Source organism: Drosophila miranda (genome assembly GCF_003369915.1).
Source record: "Drosophila miranda strain MSH22 chromosome Y unlocalized genomic scaffold, D.miranda_PacBio2.1 Contig_Y1_pilon, whole genome shotgun sequence".
Classification (NCBI taxonomy): Eukaryota; Metazoa; Arthropoda; class Insecta; order Diptera; family Drosophilidae; genus Drosophila; species Drosophila miranda.
Genome location: NW_022881603.1, coordinates 6561197 through 6587960, shown reverse-complemented (window position 1 = coordinate 6587960; position 26764 = coordinate 6561197). Strand labels below are relative to the sequence as shown.

Genomic DNA, 26764 nt, shown 5'->3' with positions numbered 1-26764 from the left:
GAGCACATACGATTTGCAAAACTAAAATTAAGTGAACTGAAGTAAGCGGAGATAGTGATCCACCAAGAACAGTGAAACACTAAATACAAAATCAAAAAACTTACAAGTGAACCAAAATAAAGTTTAAAACTACTGAAAACAAAACAAAACCCAATCAACACCAACAACATGGCGTTACCACCACTATCATTGAGCGAAATCCACTTGAACCAGGCACTGCTGTCGATCAGACAAATACCTGCCTATGACGGTTCATCTGGACAGCTAAGCTCATTTATCAAACGAATCGAATATGTATGCGGATTATATCCAACTGAAGATCTTCGCCAACAAAGGATCCTATTTGGAGCGACCGAGATCCAACTGTCAGGAGAGGCACAACGCATATCGCAAATGATACAACCCAACACGTGGCTCGAACTGAAGACGGCGCTGATCAACGAGTTCAAAAATCACACACCATATGAAGAACTCTTACGACAACTATACACCACCAGATTCAACGGCAGTCTTCGTAAGTTTATAGAAGAATTAGAGATAAAAGCATTATTAATAAACAATGAGCTAAACTTAGAAAACATACCAGAAAATAATGTCATTTATAAAAACGCTTTGAACAACACAATTAAAGATGTCATTACTCGAAAACTTCCTGACAGAATGTTCATGACCTTAGCAAGAAAAGATATTACCACATTGTCTAATCTTAAGAAGGCAGCACAAGAAGAAGGATTGTACGAAGCTAGTACAACAGATTCAGGGACAAATAAAGATCAATCGAAATCGTCTCAATCAAATCGAAAGAATGTTGGAAACTATTATCCAAATTATAATACTACTAACTATCACAATCAAACTCAGAGTTCATCTGGAACAGGTCAGACTAATCGAACAAATCAAAATCAAAATTCCCAAAATCCTGGATTATACAATGAGTTCAAAAATTCCTTGAATCAAGGTAGGGCTCAGAATCCATTCAATCAGCAAATATCTCAAAACCAAGCTAGTGGGAGTGGACCCAACCAAACTACTAAAAGAGGGAGGGAGAGCCAGAGGGGCCAAACGAAGATGGACGTAAATTTTCATCAAGCCGCCTCGGAAGAAACCGAGGAGGACCCTATATAAACATTACCATTAATAAAAGAATATTAAGGTGTATCGCTGACTCGGGATCATCGATCAACATCATGAAAGAAAATTATACAGATTCCGAGATAAAAGACGATAACCTTACGGTCCATACCATCAATGGACCTGTCCGTTTAACTAAGAGTATAATGAGGAATGCGAACAAAACATGTCCGTCCGAACAAAAGTTCTACATACATAACTTTTCCGAAAATTATGATATTTTATTAGGAAGAGAATACTTGATGGCAAGTAAAGCCGTCATCGATTACAGAAATGACACTGTAACACTAGGAGCTAGGAGAATGGAGAAGCTATTGAAGCCGGCAAGACCGCACAGAAGTGCACTGATCCCTCTACAAAAGAAGAGAAGATCGCACCTAAGTGCCTTGACCCATCTCCAGAGGGAGATCAATACTTCGCTTCCGCTCTAGACAGTGAATTAAGGGAATGTAATCAATTAAGATTGGAACACTTAAACGACGAAGAGAGGGAAGAGTTAAAAAAGGTCTTATATGAGTTTAAGGATGTGCAGTACAGAGAAGGTGACAATTTGACTTTCACAAGTACAATCAAGCACGTGATCAAAACTCAACATGAAGACCCGGTCTACAGACGACCATACAAATATGCCCAGATACATGATCAGGAGGTAAACCAGCAAATCAAAGATATGATCAGGCAGGGAATAATTCGAAAGTCGAATTCTCCTTACTGCTCGCCCATATCTATGATTCCGAAGAAGATAGATGCTTCAGGAAAGCAAAAATATCGAATGGTAGTAGACTATAGAAGTCTAAATGAAATAACAGTTAAGGACAAATTCCCAATTCCACGAATGGATGAAATCCTAGACAAACTAGGTAAATGTCAGTATTTTACGACAATCGATTTAGCAAAAGGTTTCCATCAAATTCCCATGGAACCTAGCTCAATCCCCAAAACTGCGTTCTCCACTAAGCATGGACATTACGAGTTCACTCGTATGCCCTTTGGGCTAACCACTGCCCCAGCTACCTTCCAAAGATGTATGAACAATCTGCTAGAAGAGTTAATCTTCAAAGATTGCTTTGTATATTTAGATGACATCATTATATTTTCCACTTCATTGGAAGAACACTTGTTGTCACTAAGGAGAGTATTTGGAAAGTTGAGAGACTCCAACTTGAAGCTACAAATGGATAAATGTGAATTCATGAAAAAGGAAACTGAATTCCGAGGTCATGTAGTCACTACTGACGGAATAGTACCAAATCCAGGCAAAATCTCTGCCATTCTCAAATTTCCAATACCAGAAACGACTAAACAGACGACCATACAAATATGCCCAGATACATGATCAGGAGGTAAACCAGCAAATCAAAGATATGATCAGGCAGGGAATAATTCGAAAGTCGAATTCTCCTTACTGCTCGCCCATATCTATGATTCCGAAGAAGATAGATGCTTCAGGAAAGCAAAAATATCGAATGGTAGTAGACTATAGAAGTCTAAATGAAATAACAGTTAAGGACAAATTCCCAATTCCACGAATGGATGAAATCCTAGACAAACTAGGTAAATGTCAGTATTTTACGACAATCGATTTAGCAAAAGGTTTCCATCAAATACCCATGGAACCTAGCTCAATCCCCAAAACTGCGTTCTCCACTAAGCATGGACATTACGAGTTCACTCGTATGCCCTTTGGGCTAACCACTGCCCCAGCTACCTTCCAAAGGTGTATGAACAATCTGCTAGAAGAGTTAATCTTCAAAGATTGCTTTGTATACTTAGATGACATCATTATATTTTCCACTTCATTGGAAGAACACTTGTTGTCACTAAGGAGAGTATTTGGAAAGTTGAGAGACTCCAACTTGAAGCTACAAATGGATAAATGTGAATTAATGAAAAAGGAAACTGAATTCCGAGGTCATGTAGTCACTACTGACGGAATAGTACCAAATCCAGGCAAAATCTCTGCCATTCTCAAATTTCCAATACCAGAAACGACTAAACAAATAAAGTCATTCTTAGGTCTGTGCGGGTTCTACAGGAAATTCATTCCTAATTTTGCAAACAAAGCAAAACCCATGACACTCAAACTAAAGAAAGGAGCTGTCATAGACCCCAAGGAAGAAAAGTACGTCGAGGCATTTGAGAGACTAAAAGTACTCATCACCTCAGACCCTATCCTTGCGTTCCCAGACTTTGACAAAATGTTCACGGTAACAACCGACGCTAGTAACATAGCATTGGGAGCGGTTTTGTCACAAGAACACAAACCGATCTGCTACGCTAGCAGAACCCTAAATGAACATGAAATAAACTATTCAGCCATCGAAAAGGAATTATTAGCGATCGTATGGGCAACCAAGTATTTCCGTTCATACCTGTTCGGTAGAACATTCGAGATACAAAGCGATCATAAACCCTTGATTTGGTTGAACAACCTCAAGGAGCCAAATATGAAATTACAAAGGTGGAAAATAAAACTGAATGAGTTTGATTTTAAAATATCTACCAGGCAAAGAAAATCATGTAGCTGATGCCTTATCAAGGGTAAAGATTAATGAAAATCTCCTTGGAGAAGCTTCCAATAGCGTTGGTGCAACTGTACATAGCGCACAGGAAGACAATCTAAATCACATTGCTATCACGGAAAGACCAATTAACTATTACAATCGGCAAATTGAGCTAATAAAAGGCAATGAAGATAAGGTAGAAACAATTCGTTATTTTCACAAGCTAATCATCAAGATCACGTATAAGGAAATGACTAACACCTTAGCGAAGGATATAATAAAGGAATATCTATGCACCAAAAAGAGCGCATTATATTTCCATAACGAAATAGATTTTCCTCCATTCCAAAAAGCCTATTTAGAAATCATTAATTCTAACAATATAACCAAAGCTATTAAATCAAGCACGAAACTCCTAGATATTCAGAATTACGCTGAATTTAAAGAAACCATATTAAAGAATCATAAAGGCTTACTCCATCCAGGGATAGAGAAAACCGTCAATTGGTTTAGGGGAAAATACTATTACCCGGATTATCAAAAACTAATCAAAAACATCATAAACGAATGTCCTACTTGTAATATTGCCAAAACAGAGCATAGAAATACGAAGTTGGCATTCGAAACTACACCGGAAATACTGAACATCAGAGAGAAATACGTCATAGATTTCTATATGGTTGGTAACCAACAGTTCCTATCATGTATTGACGTATACTCGAAGTTTGCCACTCTTGTAGAAGTAAAAAGTCGTGACTGGTTAGAAGCAAAAAGAGCCATCATGAAAGTTTTTAACGAGATGGGCAAACCAATTGAAATCAAAGCCGATAAAGATTCAGCTTTTATGTGCACAGCATTGCAAGCATGGCTGAATGCGGAAAACGTCAAAATAGAGATCACTTCCAGCAAAATGGAATATCTGACGTAGAAAGATTTCATAAAACAGTAAATGAAAAATTAAGAATAATATCTAGTGAGGATAACCCAGAAGATAGATTCACGAAGTTTGAATTAATTCTTTATACTTATAATCATAAAACCAAACATAATACCACATATATTCATTTATGCAGGCTCACCTGATTATGACACCCAACTAAATAAAGTGAATAAAATCACTCAATTAAATAAAAACCGCATAGAGTATGAAGTAGATACCCGCTATAAACTATCACCTCTAGTTAAGTCTAAGGTAACAAATCCTTTCAAAAGGACGGGCGAAATTAGACAGGTAGACGAAAAACATTATAAAAAAAAGAATAGGGGTAGGAAAATAAATCATTATAAATCAAAATTCAAGAAAAAGAAGAAATCTAATAAAAGCAAATATAATAATTCCAGGACATAATCCAAATAAAATATCTAGTAGACAAATTGCTAAGAGAAATGAACGGGCTAAAAATAACCAAAAGAAATAAAAGAGGCCTAATCAATATAGTAGGAACAGCCTACAAATATCTCTTTGGAACACTAGATCAGGAAGATAAAGTCGATTTGGAACAAAAAATAGAAAATTTAGCCAGCCATAGCATTCAAATGAATGAACTAAATTTGGTAATAGATGCAGTTAATAGCGGAATAAACGTTATAAACAAACTAAACGAAGAAAAAGACAGGAATCAACAAATATAAATTTTGATATTCAATCTACAACATTTCACAGAATATATCGAAGATATAGAACTAGGTATGCAATTAACTAGGCTCGGTATATTTAATCCAAAATTATTAAAACAAGACTACCTGGAACAAATAAATTCTGAGAAAATACTAAATTTAAAAACCTCCATGGCTAAAATCCGATACCAACGAAATTCTAATAATTTCCAACATTCCCAAAGACATTACAAAAGTACCAATCTATAAAATCGTTCCGTATCCAGACGAATTAAATAACATGTTAACAGATATGACATACGACAAGTACTACATCAAAAATTAAGAAGTATTTGTTAAAGAAACTAGATTGAAAACCAATGACAATTGTATAAAAGGAATTTTAATGCAAATTCCCACTAAATGTCCATATTCCAAAACTTTTCAAAACTTTCAAATAAACTTTATTGAACCCAATATACTAATCACATGGAATCTTCCAAAAACAACGCTAAACCAGAATTGTGTAAACCAAGAAATCATAGCGGAAGGAAATACCATTATACAAATCTACAACTGTTCAATCCAATTAAATGAATTTACAATATCAAACACAATGTTAGATTTTGCCCAGAATGTTTATGTCAACAACAACATAACTAAAATAAAACCACTGTCGTATGTCCAAACTAATGAAATAATTATGCAATACACCAAATATAGTAACCTATTACAAATAAGTCTACTAATTTCATTTGTCATAATTATATTAGTACTACTAAGTTAAGTAGCTGTTAAATTTAAGAAAACTTCTAAAAGAGTCACGGTTAAATGTATTAACCCTATAATAGAAGCAGAAGAGGAACCAACCTCAGCCACCGCACTTGACACCCCGTCACTATACCCGAGGGTAATCGCCTAGGGACAGGCTAATAACAAACGTTGGGGGAGTGACATATCCATAATTCCCCACATCCCATACACATTATGATTATGTACAATTCATCCACCCCATCCACACAAGTAACAGGACCCCACTCAAGAATCAATAACTGTTTCTTCCCCACATTGTTTCATCAACATTAGAACCACGCCACTCTCGAGAAATCGATTCTTTAGAATCACGCCACTCATGAGGACCAATCAAAGCTAGACATAAAACCAAGGAGTATCACATTCCTAGCTCCGTCATGTAATGCAACACCGATCGCCAGCAGTGGATGCCTTTCATCAAAGCCGACGCATCCCCAAATATCGATCCAGGCACGTACGCCACCGACACGAAGATGCAGCCGAGGAAAGCAACGCCCGAAGCCAGAGTCGGGAGTTCCAAGAGAAGGGCTCATGGAAACTAGCCAGCAGCAGAGAGATCAGTTCCGTTTGAGACAAGCAGACGTAAAGTTAAGTCGGGGAATTCAACCAATCTTGTGACATAAAGAAATTAAGTACTAAAAATAAAATCTTTTTTAAAAACTAAATTTCGAGTTGCGGATATTTAACTATATATATATATGTAAGATATTATTTAGAGTGTTGTTTATTCGTATTATTATCGCGGTGGCCTGGTATGTGTGCTTACAAAAGTTCTTAATGTTACGGCTTTTTTCTGCTGATTTTCTGCTGCTGCTTGAGTCGCGTCCGTATGCTGCTGTTCTCTCCTTTTCACTGCTTCGCTCGGTTCCTCTTCTTCTCTGTCCGCTGTTGATCTGCTGCTGTTACTACTGCTGTTGCTGCTGCTGTTACTACTGCTGTTGCTGCTAATCAGCTGTTCCTCTGCTGCTGTTATTACTGCTGTTGCTTATCTCCGCTGCCCCCTCAATAGGCCAGCTGGCCCACCCCTTCTTACATATATATATGTTTCTTTCTTATGAACGGCCTCTCCACAAGGTAATACCACTAACCATACAGTATGGTTAGTAGTAATACTAAGGATTTCGCGAAGGGGGGGTTAAAATAGGTTTAAAAATAGGTATTCATCTTATTGGAAAATAATTTTAAAACCAATAAAAACATTGTTCGGAGCAGAACCCAGCCGATTAGCTGCTTGCCAAATAGCACCTAATTCTTGGCCCTCAGCCGCTTATTTTGTTTGTTACTTATGTCTATGTCACTCATTTGTTTGTTAAAGCTTTGCGCTTGCTTGCCCTGCTAAACGCTCTCTGCCAGCTCGCTCTTCGCTATCTCCGCTTTGCGTCTGCCTACCGACGTCGGCCGAGCGAAGCTGCGCTTAGCGATCGGAGCGGCAATGTAAAGGGCAGGCAATCCACACTTGCAATTTAGATGTCACGCATTAAAGAACATATCGTAATTTTATTTCTGCGCCGAGTTTTATTTAATTCGAAATAATAAGTCGGCCGATTGGGGATAAAAAACATCATCTCCACATAAAATTTGGTGACCCCGACGTGATCTCTGAGTTGCAGTGTCAATTAATATCGCAAATCGCAGCAAATTTTCGGCGGTTAAGCACAATTCGGTGCTAAAACACACTTACATACACCTACATACACGCATTGCTGGCTATTAATTTCTCTGTCGCGACAATTCGGTCAGTGGAGTGCGGTAGGCAGTGCAGCGAACTCACTAATACACACAAGCGGAGTACAAAGCGGAATCGGACAGCTCGCACAGCCGCACAGCTAAAGGCATTAGCTGTAATCCCTTTGCTTTCGGTTCCCACGTTTATACGTATACAGGGTGTCTTTTTCGGTCGTGCTGAGTGACTCTTTTAAAACCTCAACATGGCAGCACCTGAGCCTACCAATGTCGCGAACGCAGCAATGCCGAGTGATGTAGATTTCTACAAGCACAAGGCCGAGTCCATCGCGCGCCAACTAAAGGCCATGGATCGCTTTCTCACCAAGGAAGAGCTTGCCGAGTTAGATGAGGCAGAACTTCAAGCTCGCTTAGAGCAAATCGAGCGAATGAATGCGGATTTCGATGCCGCTCCAACGAGCCTTGAAAGGCTGGATTTCCTGCAGTTAGCCCATGATGCCCGACTGGACTTTTCGAATGTTTATGTGAAGGTTAGGTCCAGGCTGTCGCGGGAGTTGATGGCTGCTCGCACGGTAAATGTTGCCAATTCAACGGCTCGGCATACTCTCGAGGGGAATTCGTCGTTGTTCGCCTATAATAGTATAGGCCGTTCTCGAATACCCGAGTTGCAGCTTCCGCGATTCGGGGGAACTACATGGATTGGCCAGAATTCCACTCGATGTTCTCGACAATGGTGCACAAAGACCATCGTATACCAATCATCGAAAAATTCCAATATCTTCGTGGATGTCTAGATGGTGCTGCGCTGGATACGATTCGTTCCTTGGAACTTTCTGAGGAGAATTACGACAAGGCGTTGAATTTGCTAATGTTGCGATTTGATAATAAACTGTTACATTTTCAGGCACACGTCAAGGCTATTTTCGGGCTGCAAGGGGTGGAGAAGGGCTCAGCTATCGGCTTGCGCGCGCTCAGCGACAAAATCAATTCGCACTTGCGTGCACTTCAGACCTTGGCGACCCCGCAGGAGATTTCGGATGGGTTGCTGATCTTCATCAGAGGCACGAAACTGGACCACAAAACAAAGGAGAAATGGGAAGAGAACTTGCCGACGTCAGGATTACCTCGGTGGTCAAGCATGGCCTCATTTTTGGAAGCGAGATGTCGGATGCTGGAGAATTTGGGATCAGCCATGGCAACAAGTCCTAGTCAACAGGTGGGAGAAGACAATCCTGTCACCCTTATCACCTCCAGTAACGACCATCCTAACCCTATATGTAACCATTGCAATTCCTCCGAGCATTACATATCTAGATGTCAGGCATTCCTGAATCTCTCTGCGTTTGAACGATACAAAGAAGCAAAGAAGAGCCGTTTGTGTTTGAACTGCCTCAACAAAGGCCATGAATTGCAGAGGTGCAGGTCAGGACTTTGCAGGCATTGCCAGGCCAAACATCACACGCTACTCCACATTCCATTGGGAACTGGTGCTTCATCTTCCTCTTCACCGGCCGAGGAATCGATCCAGCAAGAGGCCGCGACTGTGCTTCTAGCAAGCGGGTGTTCTAGCCCTCCCCCTCGATCAAGAAATCTCAGCCTAGCCAGAACGTGTTGCTACCTACTGCCCTCGTCCATGTAACAGATCGTTATGGAGCACTTATCCCATGTCGTGCCATTTTGGATTCTGCATCACAGGCAAACTTTGTAACATCTAGACTTGCTGATCAGTTGCAGTTGGATCATCGCTCGTCTTATGTTCACATCTCTGGAATCGGAGATTCCATTCTACCTTCGAGCAAGGAGGTACATATAGTTGTACAATCCCAGGACGCAAGCTATCGAGCTTCCTTCGCTGCAATTGTCACCAACACAATTACGGAAATGCAGCCTAACTTCGGCGTAGACGCAAAGGATTGGCCAATGCCGAATAATCTAAAACTAGCTGATCCTAATTTCTCCAAGCCCCAACGTATCGATCTGTTGATAGGGGCTGGTTTGTTCTTCGATTTAATGTGCGTCGGACAGATTCGACTATCAGCCCAATTGCCAACATTGCAGGAGACAGAACTTGGTTGGATAGTATTAGGAAGCATTGATAGCTCGGAGAATAAGCGTGCAGCTTTAACCGCTTTTGAAAATTCCTCGTGCATCTCTATTGACGATTTTCGACCCACAACGCTGGAGTACCAAAACTTAGAGCAGCAATGCAGCAAGCAGCTGCTCGAGTGCCAGGTGCAAGTGGAAAAACTGCGATCGGAGAATCAGGAACTGCAGCGCGAACTTTTCCATATATTAAAAAACTACATATCCACGCCAGGTGGATAAATTTAACTTCTCTTATGCCAGGGAGATAGCCTCGTTTAAGATAAGCATCTCCCCAACTCAATTTGACACCATTTGCTCCGCCAAATTTTGGCCGGAGCATTTGGTGGTGAAGGAGTTTAAGGCTAAGAAGAAGAATAGGCCCCCCATATCCCTTCCAAACCTTTCCAGTGTGCCACCCTCAACCTCAACCTCAACTTCCTCTTCCTCAACTTCCCGTCTTGCTTCCACCTTTCCAAAAAACTAACTTCTCTTTTAGTAACCTATCAGAATGTAAGAGGCTTGAGTAGTAAGCTAAGCATTCTTTTCCGGGATGGTGTTGCATTTGCTTCCCACGTTATTGTGTTTACTGAAACCTGGTTAAAGCCGGACATTCTTAGTTCCGAGGTTTTGGCAGGTCGGTACACAACTTTTAGAAAGGACCGTTCGTCTCGACGGGCAGGGGGGGTTCTAATTGCAGTGGACTCTTACTTCACGTCGGAACACTTCACAGTCCAAGTTCAACAGGAACTGGAATTCCTGTGTGTAAGACTGATTCTTCCCGCTTTCGCTATATTCATTACTTGCTCGTATATCCCACCTTCTTCGGATATTTCAATTTATGAGCAGCACTTGTCCGCTTTAACCGCTGTTTCTTCCTCGCTATCTGATAAAGATCGTATGATAGTTCTTGGTGACTTCAACTTGCCAGGAACTGTTTGGTCTTCGGTAAACGAGTCTAGTATCCTAGTGCCCATGTCACGACATGTCATCCCTGTCTCAAGTCAACCATGTGAATAATTCCTTGGGTCGATTGCTTGATCTGTGCTTTGTATCGGAGCCGACCATAGTGTTGTTAACCCGAGCCCTTCCGCTCACTATACCTGAAGACGCCTACCACCCTACTTTCGAGGTGTCGCTAGATATAGGACCAACGGTATTGGATCGGTCGAGTAGGCTGCCCGAACGTGTCCGCTGCTTTCGTAAAGCCGAGTTTGCGAAGCTTAATAACCTCATTAGGGATTTTGATTGGTCCGCTTTGTACTTGTGCACTGATATCATAAAAGGCACAAACATTTTTTACAATGCTCTTGGCACATTTTTCGATTCTTGTGTCCCGCTTTCTTGTCCGACTAGATCTGGAAAACCCCCTTGGTTTACCAAAGAGTTATCCAGTCTAAAAAACTTAAAATCAAGACTTTATAAAAAATTTCAAGAAGTGGGTTCTCCTACTTCTCACTCTCGCTATGTATTAGCTCGGTCAAACTTTTCAGTTCTTAATGCTCAATGCTATAAGAACTACCTATCTCGATGCAGGATACGTTTTTCTCAGGACCCTAAACAGTTTTACAGCTTCGTAAACAGTAAGCGTAGAACGTCCGCACACCCATCCTCGCTATCATTTTGTAATACGTCGGCAAATAATGATCAGGCAATTGCCGATCTTTTTGCCCAATTCTTCCAAACCACCTATTCTGAGGAAAGCTACTCTGGTCATCCGTACCCATACGGTTTACCGAGGTCGAACGGCATTTTCAGTCCCTTGTTAAATGAATGTTCCCTACTTCATGATCTTCGACTAGTTAAGCCGGTGTTTTCACCGGGTCCAGACGGGGTTCCAGGTTGTGTACTCAGGTACTGCGCCGAGGCTCTGTGTGGACCTTTGCTTAAACTATTCACCCTATCCATTGATTCTTCTTGCTTCCCCCGATCTGGAAGGAATCGTTTATAATTCCTCTCCATAAAAAAGGTAGCAAGTCTGATGCAAAAAATTATAGAGGTATAGCAAAGTTATCCGCTATTCCTAAAATGTTTGAGATGGTTTTAACTCCGCACTTGCAACATCTCTGCAAGTCACTTATATCTCCAACTCAGCATGGATTTATAAGGCGGCGATCAACCACCACGAACTTGTTAGAGTTTACCTCTTTCATTATTAAAGGCTTTCAAGGTAACTTACAGACGGATGTTATTTACACCGACTTTAGTAAAGCATTCGACTCTGTAAACCATTCCCTTTTAGCGCATAAACTTGACCTTTTAGGGTTTCCGCCCAACCTCCTGAGATGGATTTCTAGCTATCTTTGTTCTAGGTCTCAAAGAGTCCTCTTCAAAAACTCCCTCTCTTTCCCAGTAAAGGTTTCTTCGGGAGTACCACAAGGCAGCCATCTAGGCCCCTTACTCTTCACACTCTTTATTAATGACTTACCTTCAGTATTAACATACTCTCGAGTACTTATGTATGCGGATGATGTTAAACTCTGTGTCCAGTACAAGGACATTTCATTTCATTCTCGCTTGCAATCCGATCTCAATAACTTTCAGTCATGGTGTTGTGCAAACTTGTTACACCTTAATGCCTCGAAATGCAAAGTTATGACATTTCATCGTTCTAGCCCTTTGTTGGCTCCTTACACCCTATTTGGTGGTTCTCTTGAGAGAATTACCCTGGTGGATGATCTGGGTGTTATGTTAGACCCCAAGTTAAAGTTTTCCGAACACATTTCTACCATGGTAAATAAGGCCATGAGCGTGCTTGGGTTTATAAAGAGGTGGTCAAAGGAATTTGACGACCCCTATATAACAAAGACTCTCTATACCTCGCTTGTTCGTCCGATCTTAGAATACGGCTCCTGTGTATGGTGCCCTCAGTACAAAGTACACCAGGACCGTATAGAATCAGTACAGAAAAACTTTTTACTCTTTGCTCTGCGGGGCCTTAACTGGGATGCGGGTGTAAGACTCCCATCTTACTCTAGTAGACTACTATTAGTAAGCCTCCCATCCTTAGTTAACCGTAGAAAAATGCTTGGTGTGATATTTATGCACAACTTGATCAGGGGTGACATAGACAGCCCTGATCTGTTGAGCCGCATAAACTTCACGATTCCTATTAGACTGACTAGAAATTTTATACCGTTGTTCCTTCCACTTTGTAGATCGAATTATTCCTTGCATGAACCGTTTAGGGTCTTATGCTCGGATTATAATTCCCTCTACCATATTATATCCACCACTAATTCTCTTCCTCTTATTAAATTATTAATCCTTACACACCTTTCTATTAATTAGTAACTGTAGTGGTATTTGTACTTTGATTGCATGCTTAGTTTCTTAGTAAGTTTAGTACTAATTTTCCTCGAATGTTAGTCTAATAGCTATCTTTCTTGCATGTTCGCGTTTGGTTCGGCTACGCACCGCGCGTCATGCGGCAGCGCCCCTCGGTCGGTTGGGCGGGAGGAGGGCTGCGTTTTGCCTGGGATCCGCGCGTAACAGCCTTCTGCTGGTGTCACACGGGCCACTTGACGGTGCAGTAACTGCATCGCCTCTTGAAAGATGCAGTCATTGCATGTCAACGTCCACACAAATGAAATTCAACTTTCAACAGTTTCTACATTGCCAAATTTCCTGCCATTCTATGCAATTACAGAGGTTCCCGATGATCAAGACGTAATCACGACAAGCCGCCTTCGTAAAGAAGCGCCGATTGCTGCGTTCGACGATCATCCCAGCGTAGCCGCCAGCTGCGCTCAAGCAAGCATCTTCAAGAGGGCCGTTGGAAAAATAGCGGTTCTGCCCCTTCAGGATGGATCTGTTGAAAGCCTTTGCCTTCCAACGGGGGGTGAATGTTTGGAGCAGAACCCAGCCGATTAGCTGCTTGCCAAATAGCACCTAATTCTTGGCCCTCAGCCGCTTATTTTGTTTGTTACTTATGTCTATGTCACTCATTTGTTTGTTAAAGCTTTGCGCTTGCTTGCCCTGCTAAACGCTCTCTGCCAGCTCGCTCTTCGCTATCTCCGCTTTGCGCCTGCCTACCGACGTCGGCCGAGCGAAGCTGCGCTTAGCGATCGGAGCGGCAATGTAAAGGGCAGGCAAGCCACACTTGCAATTTGGATGTCACGCATTAAAGAACATATCGTAATTTTATTTCTGCGCCGAGTTTTATTTAATTCGAAATAATTAGTCGGCCGATTGGGGATAAAAAACATTATCTCCACAACCATTTTAACCACCAAAGTTCGTTTTCTCATAATTAGGCGACAAAAATAAATAGCATGTCCTTCCAAATCAAGTCCAACACACTTCAGATGCAACTCAAGATCCATATAAAATAATAATTAATACTTAATATTTGCGGCTATAGTTTCTGCATTCAAAGATTATACCCGATACTCAAAATGAGTATTGGGGTATATTAGATTTGTGGTAAAAGTGGATGTGTGTAACGTCCAGTAGGAATCGTTTCCGACCCCATAAAGTATATATATTCTTGATCAGCATCAATAGCCGAGTCGATTGAGCCCTGTCTGTCTGTCCGTCTGTCCGTCCGTCCGTCTGTCCGTCTGTCCGTCCCCTTCAGCGCCTAGTGCTCAAAGACTATAAAAGCTAGAGCAACGATGTTTTGGATCCAGACTTCTGTGATATGTCACTGATACAAAAATATTTCAAAACTTCGCCCACTTTCGCCCCCACAAAGGACGAAAATCTGTGGCATCCACATTTTTAAAGATACGAGAAAACTAAAAACGCAGAATCGTAGAAGATGACTATGTCTTCTAGAGTGCAAAATCTCAACCAGATCGTATAATTGTTATAGCCAGAATCAAGAAAACAATTTCATTCTTTCTCGCTCTGTCTCTCTCTAACACACAGGTTTCATGGTTGGTTTTGCCAATTGCAAAATATGAGTTCAAGGATCTCAGAACCTATAAGAGCCAGAGCAACCAAATTTGGTATCCACACTCCTGTGATATCGGACCTTGACCATTTTGTGACAAAATTTCGCCACACCCCCTTCCGCCCCCGCAAAGGACGAAAATCTGAGGCATCCACAAATCTCAGAGACTATTAAGGCTAGAGTAACCAAATTTGGTACACACACTCCTTTAAGATGTCACTATAAAACGTATATCTCAAAATATCGCCTCACCCCCTTCCGCCCACACAAAGGATGAAAATCTGTTGCATCCACAATATTGCAGATTCGAGAAAACTAAAAACGCAGAATCATAGATAACGACCATATCTATCAGATTGCTGAATCTGGATCAGATCAGATCATTTTTATTTTCACTGGCTACGCAGCGCCCGACGTCACGCTCAGACTGATTTTCTGTCTCTCTCGCACGCACTCTTTGTCGTGTCGTTTAATTTTAACAACGACGGACGGACGGTCAGACGGACAGACAGACAGGGCTCAATCGACTCGGCTATTGATGCTGATCAAGAATATATATACTTTATGGGGTCGGAAACGATTCCTTCTGGACGTTACACACATCCACTTTCACCACAAATCTAATATACCCCAATACTGATTTTGAGTACCGGGTATAAAAAGTACCATGAACATAGTATTTTATCCATTTAATCAGTGACCGATAATATGTACATATGTATAGACTTGGCGACATATGTATGTACATATATGTGTATGCACTAAAAATGTAGAAGTTCGATGCAATTAGCAATTTTTGCGCTAGGGACAGGTGTATAGATTGCTGCTTATATGGGATCCATAAGGAGCTCTTATCTGCGAAAGCGAAAGAAGGAAAAGACGGGAAGTAATCAAAACTGTTTCACATTCAACTTTGATCAGTTAATACTCATGCTTAGCTTTTCAGATCCGAAATTTCCATGAGTAGTTTGTATAGTTATGAACCAATATGGTCCCAATCAAAATGTAAGCTTATTCAAAGAGTTTGAGGCTAAAAGACAATGAACATACATTAATTAATTTGTTCTTAAATATAGTTTTTATTTACTTATTTGTATAAATATTACACTGGCCGCAGTTTCATATAAGATTAAATATTAATGAATATATTTTAAATATAGTTTGTTTTTGTATACCGCACCACTTTAGATAAAGTATATTATGGATAGTGTTGTCAGCAGAGCTTTTGCTCTCACACGCCGCGCTCTTGTACTGCTCTATGCGCATTCAAGATCGGCTCGACGGTGGAGTCGGGGAGTTATTGCTATCTCTGGCTGCGACCAGTCCAATAAATGCTTTGAAGTCGAGCACTTGTTTTACTTAGTCATAAATTACCTGACAATTTAACGTAAAAAACCGAAACTAGAGCCCGCTGGACCGGAGTCGTCATAACGTTTGTTTTGGAAAAACTCTTCCGAATTGTCATTGGCGCCCGAGCAGGGATATCGGCATCGAGCATTTCGTGGAAATTCGCACGACAAACCAGTGACCTACAGTGCATCTTCGTTGTCTCGGCACAAGTCATTGGTTTTTTTTTGTTCTGTTGCGAATAGAGCTCTAGCTGGCTGGTTTTGTGCGACAAATTGGATTCATCTTTACTCAACAAAAAAGGAAAGTGTTCGGCTAATCTATGCCGAATTCTCAGGTATTTAGTGCGAAAAAAATTGAGTGCTAGAACCAAGCCACCATTTTGTGCGCTGTGTTTTGGCCACTGATCTCAATTTCATTGGCACCTCGTTGAATTGGAATACCAATTAAATAAAACACAAAGTAATAAAATAAACCAAAGTGAACAGCCAGCAACATAAAATATTTATTATATGCGGAATATTGGTGGATTGAAGAAAAGTGCAAATTGATGAGGGTTTACGGTACTTGATAATCAGACGCTCCGGTCATTGCCGCTGTTTTCAATTCTCTTTTGCGAAGTACCGCTTATTGGTGCTGCCTTTACTTCGGTAACGCTATCGTTGCGCCAAATTGTGCATAATTTGTGTTTGTTTCGCTGCGTTAACCCTTTGAAGCCGATACATAGTTTTTTGTGGAGATTTCGCGTTCTTTCATAGTTTTTTGCATACCCTACAGTATTTTGGTTAACCATTGTCTAAACCCAGTGCATTACTTTCCGACCCTCTTGAAGTAAGAGAAAGCGCCAGAATGAGTGAAAAGGAAAGGGAAATTGTTACCAGGGAAGGAGGTTCAAAAGAAGGAGGGGGTCCAAAAGTCCTGCAAAAGTTAGCAACAGCAATGCAAAGACACGATAGGGTGATGGGCGATCTAAGGCGTGTGAGAACGGCCTTTGAAGAAAAAACTATTTCGTTCGACTCTCTTCAAATTAAATGCAGACTCGAGCTGATCGAAAATTATTGTGAAAAGTTGATGGATATACAGGCAGACGTGGATTGTTTAAATCCCAACAACGATCTACGAGCATCGGTCGAGGATATGTGTGTTACCACAAAGGCTCTGTACATATCTGCACTTAAAGAACCCGAAACTCAGCGAATACAGAGGAGGGATAGGAGTAGCCAGCGTCATTCATCACATCTGCCTAAAATGAATCTCCCCAAGTTTAGTGGAAAACATTCTGAATTTAAAAACTTAATAAGCCTTTTCAAGAGTTTGGTGCATAACGACCCAATATTATCAAATGTGGAACAATTCAACCACTTACTGTCGTGTCTCGTTGACGATGCATTGGGAACAGTGAAGGCGTTTCAGATCTCTGCAGAAAATTATGAGAAGGCTCTTGATAGTTTGAAGGAGGTTTACGACAAAAAATATTTGATCTTTTCTGATACTGTTTCGCAGTTGTTTGACATTCCCAGCACAACAAAAGCTTCTGCTTCATGCCTTAGGTCCCTCATTGACACGGTGTCAGCCATATATTCTTCTCTGCAGTCGTTAGGAAGTGAAAAAGACATAAATAGCGCGATGCTAATTCACATAGCGCTTTCTAAAGTAGATCCCACAACGAAGTCTCGGTTCGAAGAGCAACTGGATTACGATAAACTACCGTCTTGGTCCGAGTGCGCAGGTCAGCTGAATCGGCGCTATCAGCATCTAGCTGCCGAAGAGTCAACACGGAATAAGGGGAAAACTAAACAAGAGACAAGTAAAGGACCCACTAAATCGTAATTTTCATGTGCAAAGACGGATAGGCGAGCTGATTCGAAATGTAGCTATTGCCACGCGGGGAATCATACCATAAGCAATTGTCAATCGTTTAGTGCTCTTCCTGTTCTTCAACGGTTCGATATCACCAAGCAACTCCGACTGTGCATAAATTGTTTGAAGCCAGGTCATACAGTGACGAGTTGCAAGACAGCAAAATGTCGAGTGTGCAATAAGCCCCATAACACTCTTCTTCATCGATACGGGGTTGAGCCACAGCAAAATGGGCCTAGTTCTGTGCCAGTAGAACAGTCGTCATCGTCTGAGCCTCAGACAGCTTATTCTAGTCACGTTGCTAGTGCTGACCAGGTTATTCTTTCTACCGCTGTTGTAAAGGTGCAAGATCGGTCCGGACAATTTCAGTATGCACGGGCACTTCTAGATTCCGGCTCCCAAATAAATTTTATATCCGAGGATCTAGCCCAGCGCTTACGATTGCGCCGTGATGAGTGCAGATGGCAGACCCGCAGTTTTACAAGCCTGCTAAGGTTGACTTATTGATAGGGGCAGAAACCTTTTTTGAGTTAATGTGTGTAGGCCAATTAAAGGCAAGTTCCGAACATCCAACAATCCAGAAAACATTGTTGGGATGGATTGTATCAGGAAAATATAAGGCATCAGCACAGGATGCTGTATGCAATATCGCTGTTGGTAGCGATCATTGTTCTCTCGACTCTCTGCTGGAGCGCTTTTGGGAATTGGAACAGGTCCCAGAGAAGTCGAAGGCTGTATATACAGCTGAACAATTGGCTTGCGAACAAAACTTTAAGCAGACTTTACGCAGGCTCGAATCGGGTCGTTTTGAAGTGGGACTGCCATTTAAAATAAATCCCAACGTGTTGGGTTTCTCGTTCGAGACGGCAAAACGCCGCTTTCTATCCCTAGAACGCAGACTTCCACGAGATCAGTATTTGCATGATCTGTATATGGAGTTTATGAAAGAGTATCTCATCCTTGGCCACATGTCATTGCTTCCAGGCACTCCTCCATTCCACATCAATGTGTCCTGAGACCTGATAGTAAAACCACCAAGTTACGCGTCGTTTTCGATGCATCGAGCAAAACATCGACTTCAATCTCATTAAATGAGACTTTGATGGTGGGTGCAACTATTCAGAGGGAGCTTTACGCAACTCTTGCCCGATTTCGATTTCGTTTTGCGCTCACAGCTGACATCTCCAAAATGTACCAATTTCAGGTCGCCGAAGAAGACCGAAATTTCCAATTGATTCTGTGGAGGGATAAGGCAAATGTAGATGTTCAAACGTATCGCCTGAATACGGTTACTTATGGGACAGCCTCAGCTCCATTTCTGGCCATCCGCTGTCTCGTTGAATTGGCAGATGTTTATGCCGAGTCCCATCCTATTGCATCACAAGTCGTAAAAAGTGACTTTTACGTCGATGATATGCTTACTGGAGCAAACAGTCTGGAAGATTTAGAACGTATTCGGCTGGAAGTGTGTGAGGTCTTAGAATCCGGGGGTATTAAGTTGGCCAAGTGGGCGTCAAATCATCCCCAGCTGCTGTCCGATAGTGGCCAGGAGAAATCGCTGCAGTTTGATCCTTCGTCGTCTGTTAAAACGCTCGGAATTAGATGGAATCAGCAAAATGATTTGTTCCATTATCATTTATATGACTCATTTGATTCATTGACCCCTACAAAGCGAAACATTTTGTCAGTTGCGTCCCGATTGTTCGACCCATTAGGGTTATTATGTCCCTTAATAACGAGGGCAAAAATATTGCTGCAGCAATTGTGGCGGCAAAAGTTGGATTGGGACGAGTCGGTTCCCATGAGTTTGTACACGAGTTGGAACCACTTCAAGCAAAATTTGTTTGAATTAGACAAGATAACCATACCTCGCTACATTGGCCTTCCCACGCATAAAAGCGTTCAGATTCACGGATTCGCAGACGCATCAGGTGAAGCGTACGGATGCTGCATTTACATCCGTACCAGTGATGGTAAAAATGTTGTGTCTAAGCTTCTTACCGCAAAGTCTCGAGTAGCTCCTCTCAAAACGAAATCGATTCCAAGACTCGAATTGTGCGCAGCACTCCTGTTATCCACTTTATGGGCTCAAGTAAAACCGCTCCTGGACAAGTTAATGATCGAAAGTGTGAACTTTTGGTCGGACTCCCAAGTCACCTTGTATTGGCTGGAAAGGGATCCAGCCACGCTCGCAACGTTTGTGGCCAATAGGGTTGCTGAAATCCAGGAATCGTCAAGCGGTGTGACTTGGCGGCACGTTCCTACTGAGCAAAACCCAGCCGATTTGGTGTCACGTGGCTGCAATTGTCACCAACTCAATTACGGAAATGCAGCCTAACTTCGGCGTAGAGGCAAAGGATTGGCCAATGCCGAATAATCTAAAACTAGCTGATCCTAATTTCTCCAAGCCCCAACGTATCGATCTGTTGATAGGTTCTGGTTTGTTCTTCGATTTAATGTGCGTCGGACAGATTCGACTATCAGCCCAATTGCCAACATTGCAGGAGACAAAACTTGGTTGGATAGTATTAGGAAGCATTGATAGCTCGGAGAATAAGCGTGCAGCTTTAACCGCTTTTGAAAATTCCTCGTGCATCTCTATTGACGATTTTCGACCCACAACGCTGGAGTACCAAAACTTAGAGCAGCAATGCAGGAAGCAGCTGCTCGAGTGCCAGGTGCAAGTGGAAAAACTGCGATCGGAGAATCAGGAACTGCAGCGCGAACTTTTCCATATATTAAAAACCTACATATCCACGCCAAATGAAATTCAACTTTCAACAGTTTCTACATTGCCAAATTTCCTGCCATTCTATGCAATTACAAAGGTTCCCGATGATCAAGACGTAATCACGACAAGCCGCCTTCGTAAAGAAGCGCCGATTGCTGCGTTCGACGATCATCCCAGCGTAGCCGCCAGCTGCGCCCAAGCAAGCATCTTCAAGAGGGCCGTTGGAAAAATAGCGGTTCTGTCCCTTCAGGATGGATCTGTTGAAAGCCTTTGCCTTCCAACGGGGGGTGAATGTTCGGAGCAGAACCCAGCCGATTAGCTGCTTGCCAAATAGCACCTAATTCTTGGCCCTCAGCCGCTTATTTTGTTTGTTACTTATGTCTATGTCACTCATTTGTTTGTTAAAGCTTTGCGTTTGCTTGCCCTGCTAAACGCTCTCTGCCAGCTCGCTCTTCGCTATCTCCGCTTTGCGTCTGCCTACCGACGTCGGCCGAGCGAAGCTGCGCTTAGCGATCGGAGCGGCAAGGGGTAGCGACATATCTCCGACGACATATCTCCGCCGATCCACAAACGACATATCTCCTTGCGAAATTATGTCGTTTTAAAGCGACATACCTCCGCGCGGAGATACATATGTCGTCTCAAAACGTCATAACTCCGCGCGGAGATATGTCGTTTGTGGAACGGCGGAGATATGTCGTTTCAAAACGTCATATCTCCGCGCGGAGATATGTCGTTTGTGACACGGCGGAGCTATGTCGTTTCGAAACGACTTAAGTCCGCCAGAAAATAATTAACTAATTTCGCATGTAAAATACACTTATATTTTTTTGACAGCATTTCATTTTATAACATGATTTTATTGAAATTAAAAAATGTGCAATAGTCCAAATACACAGAAATCATAATAGAAGTTTTATTAAATTTTGTCGTTCTTATCTTACACAAGTTAATTGTAAATAAAAACATTGCGTATGGCCTCTTCGACTTCTCGGTTGCAACTTGGACATTTTGGCTTTATATTTTCATTTTCTTCCAACTCTTTTTTTGCTTGGTTGTGGGCCACAATTTGATCCCAACATGTACCACAAATGTTTACGTGATTGCACGGGCGCAACAACACAGACTTTGGGTTACAGAGGCACACATTGCATGGATTCATTTGAACCAATGATTTATCAGATGACTGACTTGAATGAGAAGCATTCGATGAAAGTGACGATGTGGAAGATTTCATATCAGAAGACATTCCAGTTAAATTGCTTTCATTGTCCACCCCTTCAAAGAAGTCCTGCTTTGAAAAGCGGTCAGCTAAGGAAACAGTGCATGTCAGAAATCCCTGTATATCTATTTCACCTCTTTCAAAAAGATCCATTGCGTCCATTATTTTTTTTGAGCGATCCTGAGAATAAAAATAATTAAGCTAACATATTATTTTTAACGATTAACTTAAAATGTATTCAACTTACACGTAATTTCTTCTTCTGTGTCTGATTTCCATTACCACCATTTTGAAAGAGTAAAGCAAACTCGCGACTTTTTTCATATTCTGCATCAATAAGACATTGAACAAATTTAAAAAAGTGCCCATTTGCTCGAATTTTATTTCCCAAATTCAAATTATAAGCTTCTACTGAGCTCGTGGTTCTAGTTGACCTCTTAAACACGGATATGCTTTTTGGTCCCTCCTATAAAATTAGGGTTAAAAATTAATAAGTAAAATACAACTCAATTATTAAACAATAAATAAAATATACCTTTTTAAGCCACTGTCTATTAAAATATTTTAAAAATGGAGAAAACAGCTTCTTATTTAAGTTTATTGCTTCGCCTTTTAGAAGGTTAAATGCTTCGACAATTTTGCTTTCTGGTAAAAGCGGCAAGTGCAAAAATTTCATAAATAGCATGTAAGCTTTCTTATTGCATTTCAGCGTATTTTCAAAACCACTCGATTGCTTGGCATTTTTCTTGCATGCTTGAGTAAAATGAAACCAACAGGCGTAAAAATTCATGTTGGGATGCAGACCTTTTAACGCGTTACGCATTGCCTTTTCGTAATCTGATATAAAGGATGCTCCTTTAAGGCAGCAAATATTCGAGTCTATATATGTGAATAAGTGCTGATAACACAGCTCCGTTTTGCGAGTCATCAAAACAAAAACAAAAGGGGTTATCTAATTACAAAAAATTTTAGATTAGAGTTAGTAAATAAAGTGTAGCATAAGAAGAAATTTACCTTCTGCAAATATTTAATATAAATTATTAAAAGTTGCTTAAAATCTCCAAAAGGGCACACTTTAAATGTAGCATCAATTAAATAATGCCTATTATGCTCCGGAATGTTGGCTTGCATCAAAGTGATTACCTTGTCTGATGAAAATATGCAATAAGCAAACGAGCTCGATGCGTACACTTTTTTATAGAACTGATTTGCAGTATTTCCCTTGGTTATTCCAAAACGGCTCATAATATTTTCGTCTTGAAAAGCTTCCAGAACATTCTCTGCAGAAGATGGAGGCTTTGGCAAGAAAGGCTGTCTTTTTCTTTGCAAAGTGCGTTTGACAGAGTCATAATTTATTTCAATCTCCGCTTCACCTTTTGTTTTCCTAATTAATTGAATAGAAAAATAATACATCAGTCTGTGTGCATTTCTTGTCTGCTCGCATGCACATATGTACATACATGTACATACACCTATGTACATACATATGTATGTATGTACATCAGGGGACGGCACGGCTAATGCGCGCAGACGGACTTCGAAACGAGCATTTACCGGTCAAAAACCGAGCGACGACCAAAGTCTCGCAAACGGACTTAAAGGGGCATGATTCGCAAGAAACACCGGATCACGTAATAGAACATGAACGATCATGTCAAACTGCGACCCGGCACAACGCGTTTGTAACAGTGGTCGACAGCAACACAATAATACTTTTTGTTTTAGTTTGACTTCTGTCAACGCACACAAACGCAATGTAATGTGTGCGTGCCGACCGCTGAAGTATATACATACAATGTATGTACATATGTATGTGCCTCACAGCTTAAATGAACCAGAGCACTTTTCAAACTTCAAACCCCTGTAAAAATCAATTGAGCAGTCCTATAAAAAAAATTGTAATACAATTCTGTTAAGATTTTACCAAAGACTATACAATACCAAGATGTTGCATGAGCGACCAAAAAGCTGTTCTATGGCGGGTCCTAACATTAGAACCCAAAAGACACGAGGGAGCGCGCGGGTTTTCAATTCCCTTTTCGACTGTACTTCGTCTCTACCGCGACCCCGCTGCCCATCGGTTTCGTCTGTTCGGCAATTCTAGACTCTCGAGCCTCAGCACCGTCGAAGCGGTGGTCGCGGATCGCCGATGTCTTTGGGTAGTCGTACGGAGACCTATGGCCGTCTCAGCTTGCTAAATTAGTTAGTGAATATGAGTTCAATAAATATTTGCACACTGAAAAAATGTTAAACTTTAAACTAAAACAATCTTGAAAATTCGATTGGAAAATTCTCTATTAGATGCGTACATTAAATTTATCTAAAGCACTCATACAATTTTTTTTACTATTTCGGCTGAGTCCCCACTGTGCCGCGCCAAAGACATCAGCGATCACGCTGCCCTACGGTTTCGGCACGCAGACGATTCATATTTTGTTTTTGTATTCTTTCTCTCGAGACACACCGACTCGACGCTGACCGAGGCATTGACGAAGCCGAGTAGCGTAAAAGAGAGTTGAAGTAATAGCCCCTAGCGCCCGTACCATGAAGCGTCAAACAAAAATTGAAAAAGAATTTGTTCCTCATGCAACATCTTGGTATTGTATAGTCTTTAATTTTACTTATCTTACCAACCAAAAAAAAAAAGTTCGATATTCTTCTCCGTTACCCCGCAAAAAGGAAAAAAAACAAAATGCGCACTAGAAAACACCCCCACAGCCTATTTGGTTCAAATTCTCTTTGAACAAAATAAGCCTATTTGGTTCAAATTCTCTTTGAACAAAATAAGCTGTGGGGTGGAAAAAGGCAGTATTTTTGTTATTTATTATTTAAAACGTCTTAGAAAAATGTTAAAAAATATAAGAAGTTCGTTTTGTTTGTCATTTGATTTTCATTGGTAAGTTTAATGGTTTAGAAGTTATGAAAATTTTAAATTTTTAACGTGCTTTGGTTCATTTAAGCTGTGAGCCACTGTACAAACATACATACATACAGCATGTATGTAGCAAGGCAGTATGTATTAATAAAATTTTAATTAATATATTAACTTACTCAGCAAGAACATCATTGAATACTTTTTTGGTGTCGAAATTGCTATTATTTTCGCACTTCAGTTTTATTTCACTAAGAGCACTGATTTTTTCCATTTCATCACTCTGAGGGCCATGGCTATGCACAACATATTCAGGATTTGAGTAAACTCTAGATTTGTCTGCACTTAAATAAACTCTAGCTTTACAGAGTTTAACCCGGCATATGTATGTGGTTTCGCCTAGTTTTAATTGTTTGTTTTTTACATAAATTTGTTGCTCGCATAATGAAAACAACAGTAACGAGCAGCCCGCTCGGCTTCCTTCTCTGAATTCAAATTTAATATTTTCGTAGTCCATGTTCTTACTGTCTGAGCAACCGAATCGGAATGAATGCAGCAGAATAATGCGGCATATTTTTGGCGCGCGCCTCGCACGCTTTGCCTATTGCACAGAAAATAAATATTCTATAACATTCTATTCTATGCACATGTTTAAAAACAATAAATTATCTACATATTACATATTAAATAATACGTTTATATTACATTAAATACAACACGGCATTCTTTAACAATTTTTGTTTAATGAAATTAACTTCCTAATAAAAACGCTGTTCATAAATTATGCAGTAGCTATATTTGCTCAATTAAGACAATATTTTTCACGGTGCATTTACAGTTAGGTAACCAGCTGAAGATAAAGAGTATGTGCGAGAGGGACAGAAAATCAGTCAGAACATGTCGTCGGGCGCTGCGTAGCCACTGCAAATTTATTTGTTCCTTTTGTTTTGTTTTTTTGTTTTTTTTTGGATTTTTTGATGGTGTATCGGCATAATTTGCTCAAAATCGCTGCGCGGATATACATATGTCGCTTCTAAGCGTCATAGCTCCGCGCGGAGATATGTCGTTTGTGGAACGGCGGAGATATGTCGTTTCAAAACGTCATATCTCCGCGCGGAGATATGTCGTTTGTGACACGGCGGAGATATGTCGTTTCAAAACGTCATATCTCCGAGCGGAGATATGACGCTTTCAAACGACATAAGTCCGCCAGAAAAAAAGCGACATAATTCCGCCGGCAAAATGTACTGGGCGGAGATATGTCGTCGGAGATATGACGCTATGCCGAGCGGCAATGTAAAGGGCAGGCAAGCCACACTTGCAATTTGGATGTCACGCATTAAAGAACATATCGTAATTTTATTTCTGCGCCGAGTTTTATTTACTTCGAAATAATTAGTCGGCCGATTGGGGATAAAAAACATTATCTCCACAACCATTATAACCACCAAAATTCCACCAATATTTCAAAACTTCGCCCACTTTCGCCCCCACAAAGGACGAAAATCTGTGGCATCCACATTTTTAAAGATACGAGAATACCAAAAACGCAGAATCGTAGAAGATGACTATATCTTCTAGAGTGCAAAATCTCAACCAGATCGTATAATTGTTATAGCCAGAATCAAGAAAACAATTTCATTCTTTCTCGCTCTGTCTCTCTCTAACACACAGGTTTCATGGTCGGTTTTGCCAATTGCAAAATATGAGTTCAAGGATCTCAGAACCTATAAGAGCCAGAGCAACCAAATTTGGTATCCACACTCCTGTGATATCGGACCTTGACCATTTTGTGACAAAATTTCGCCACACCCCCTTCCGCCCCCGCAAAGGACGAAAATCTGAGGCATCCACAAATCTCAGAGACTATTAAGGCTAGAGTAACCAAATTTGGTACACACACTCCTTTAAGATGTCACTATAAAACGTATATCTCAAAATATCGCCTCACCCCCTTCCGCCCACACAAAGGATGAAAATCTGTTGCATCCACAATATTGCAGATTCGAGAAAACTAAAAACGCAG

At 40.9% G+C, this 26764-nt stretch overlaps 1 protein-coding gene across 6 annotated transcripts; it reads right to left on the bottom strand.

Moving 5' to 3' along the window:
* Positions 1–21445: 21445 nt before the first annotated feature.
* On the bottom strand, positions 21446–25684 carry LOC117189821. Of its 6 annotated transcripts, none has more exons than XM_033394885.1 (5): positions 25575–25684; positions 22881–23250; positions 22402–22818; positions 22114–22332; positions 21446–22046 (listed from the first exon to the last, which is right to left on the bottom strand). In XM_033394885.1, exons 2-5 carry the CDS (start codon positions 23109–23111, stop codon positions 21594–21596), a joined length of 1320 nt encoding a protein of 439 aa, XP_033250776.1. In that variant the 5' UTR covers positions 23112–23250; positions 25575–25684; the 3' UTR covers positions 21446–21593. The 6 variants fall into 6 exon arrangements, 4 of the variants coding, with proteins under 4 accessions (XP_033250776.1, XP_033250773.1, XP_033250775.1 ...); XM_033394882.1 differs by lacking the exon at positions 25575–25684 and adding an exon at positions 24918–25322; XM_033394884.1 differs by lacking the exon at positions 25575–25684 and adding an exon at positions 23421–23634.
* Positions 25685–26764: the final 1080 nt, after the last annotated feature.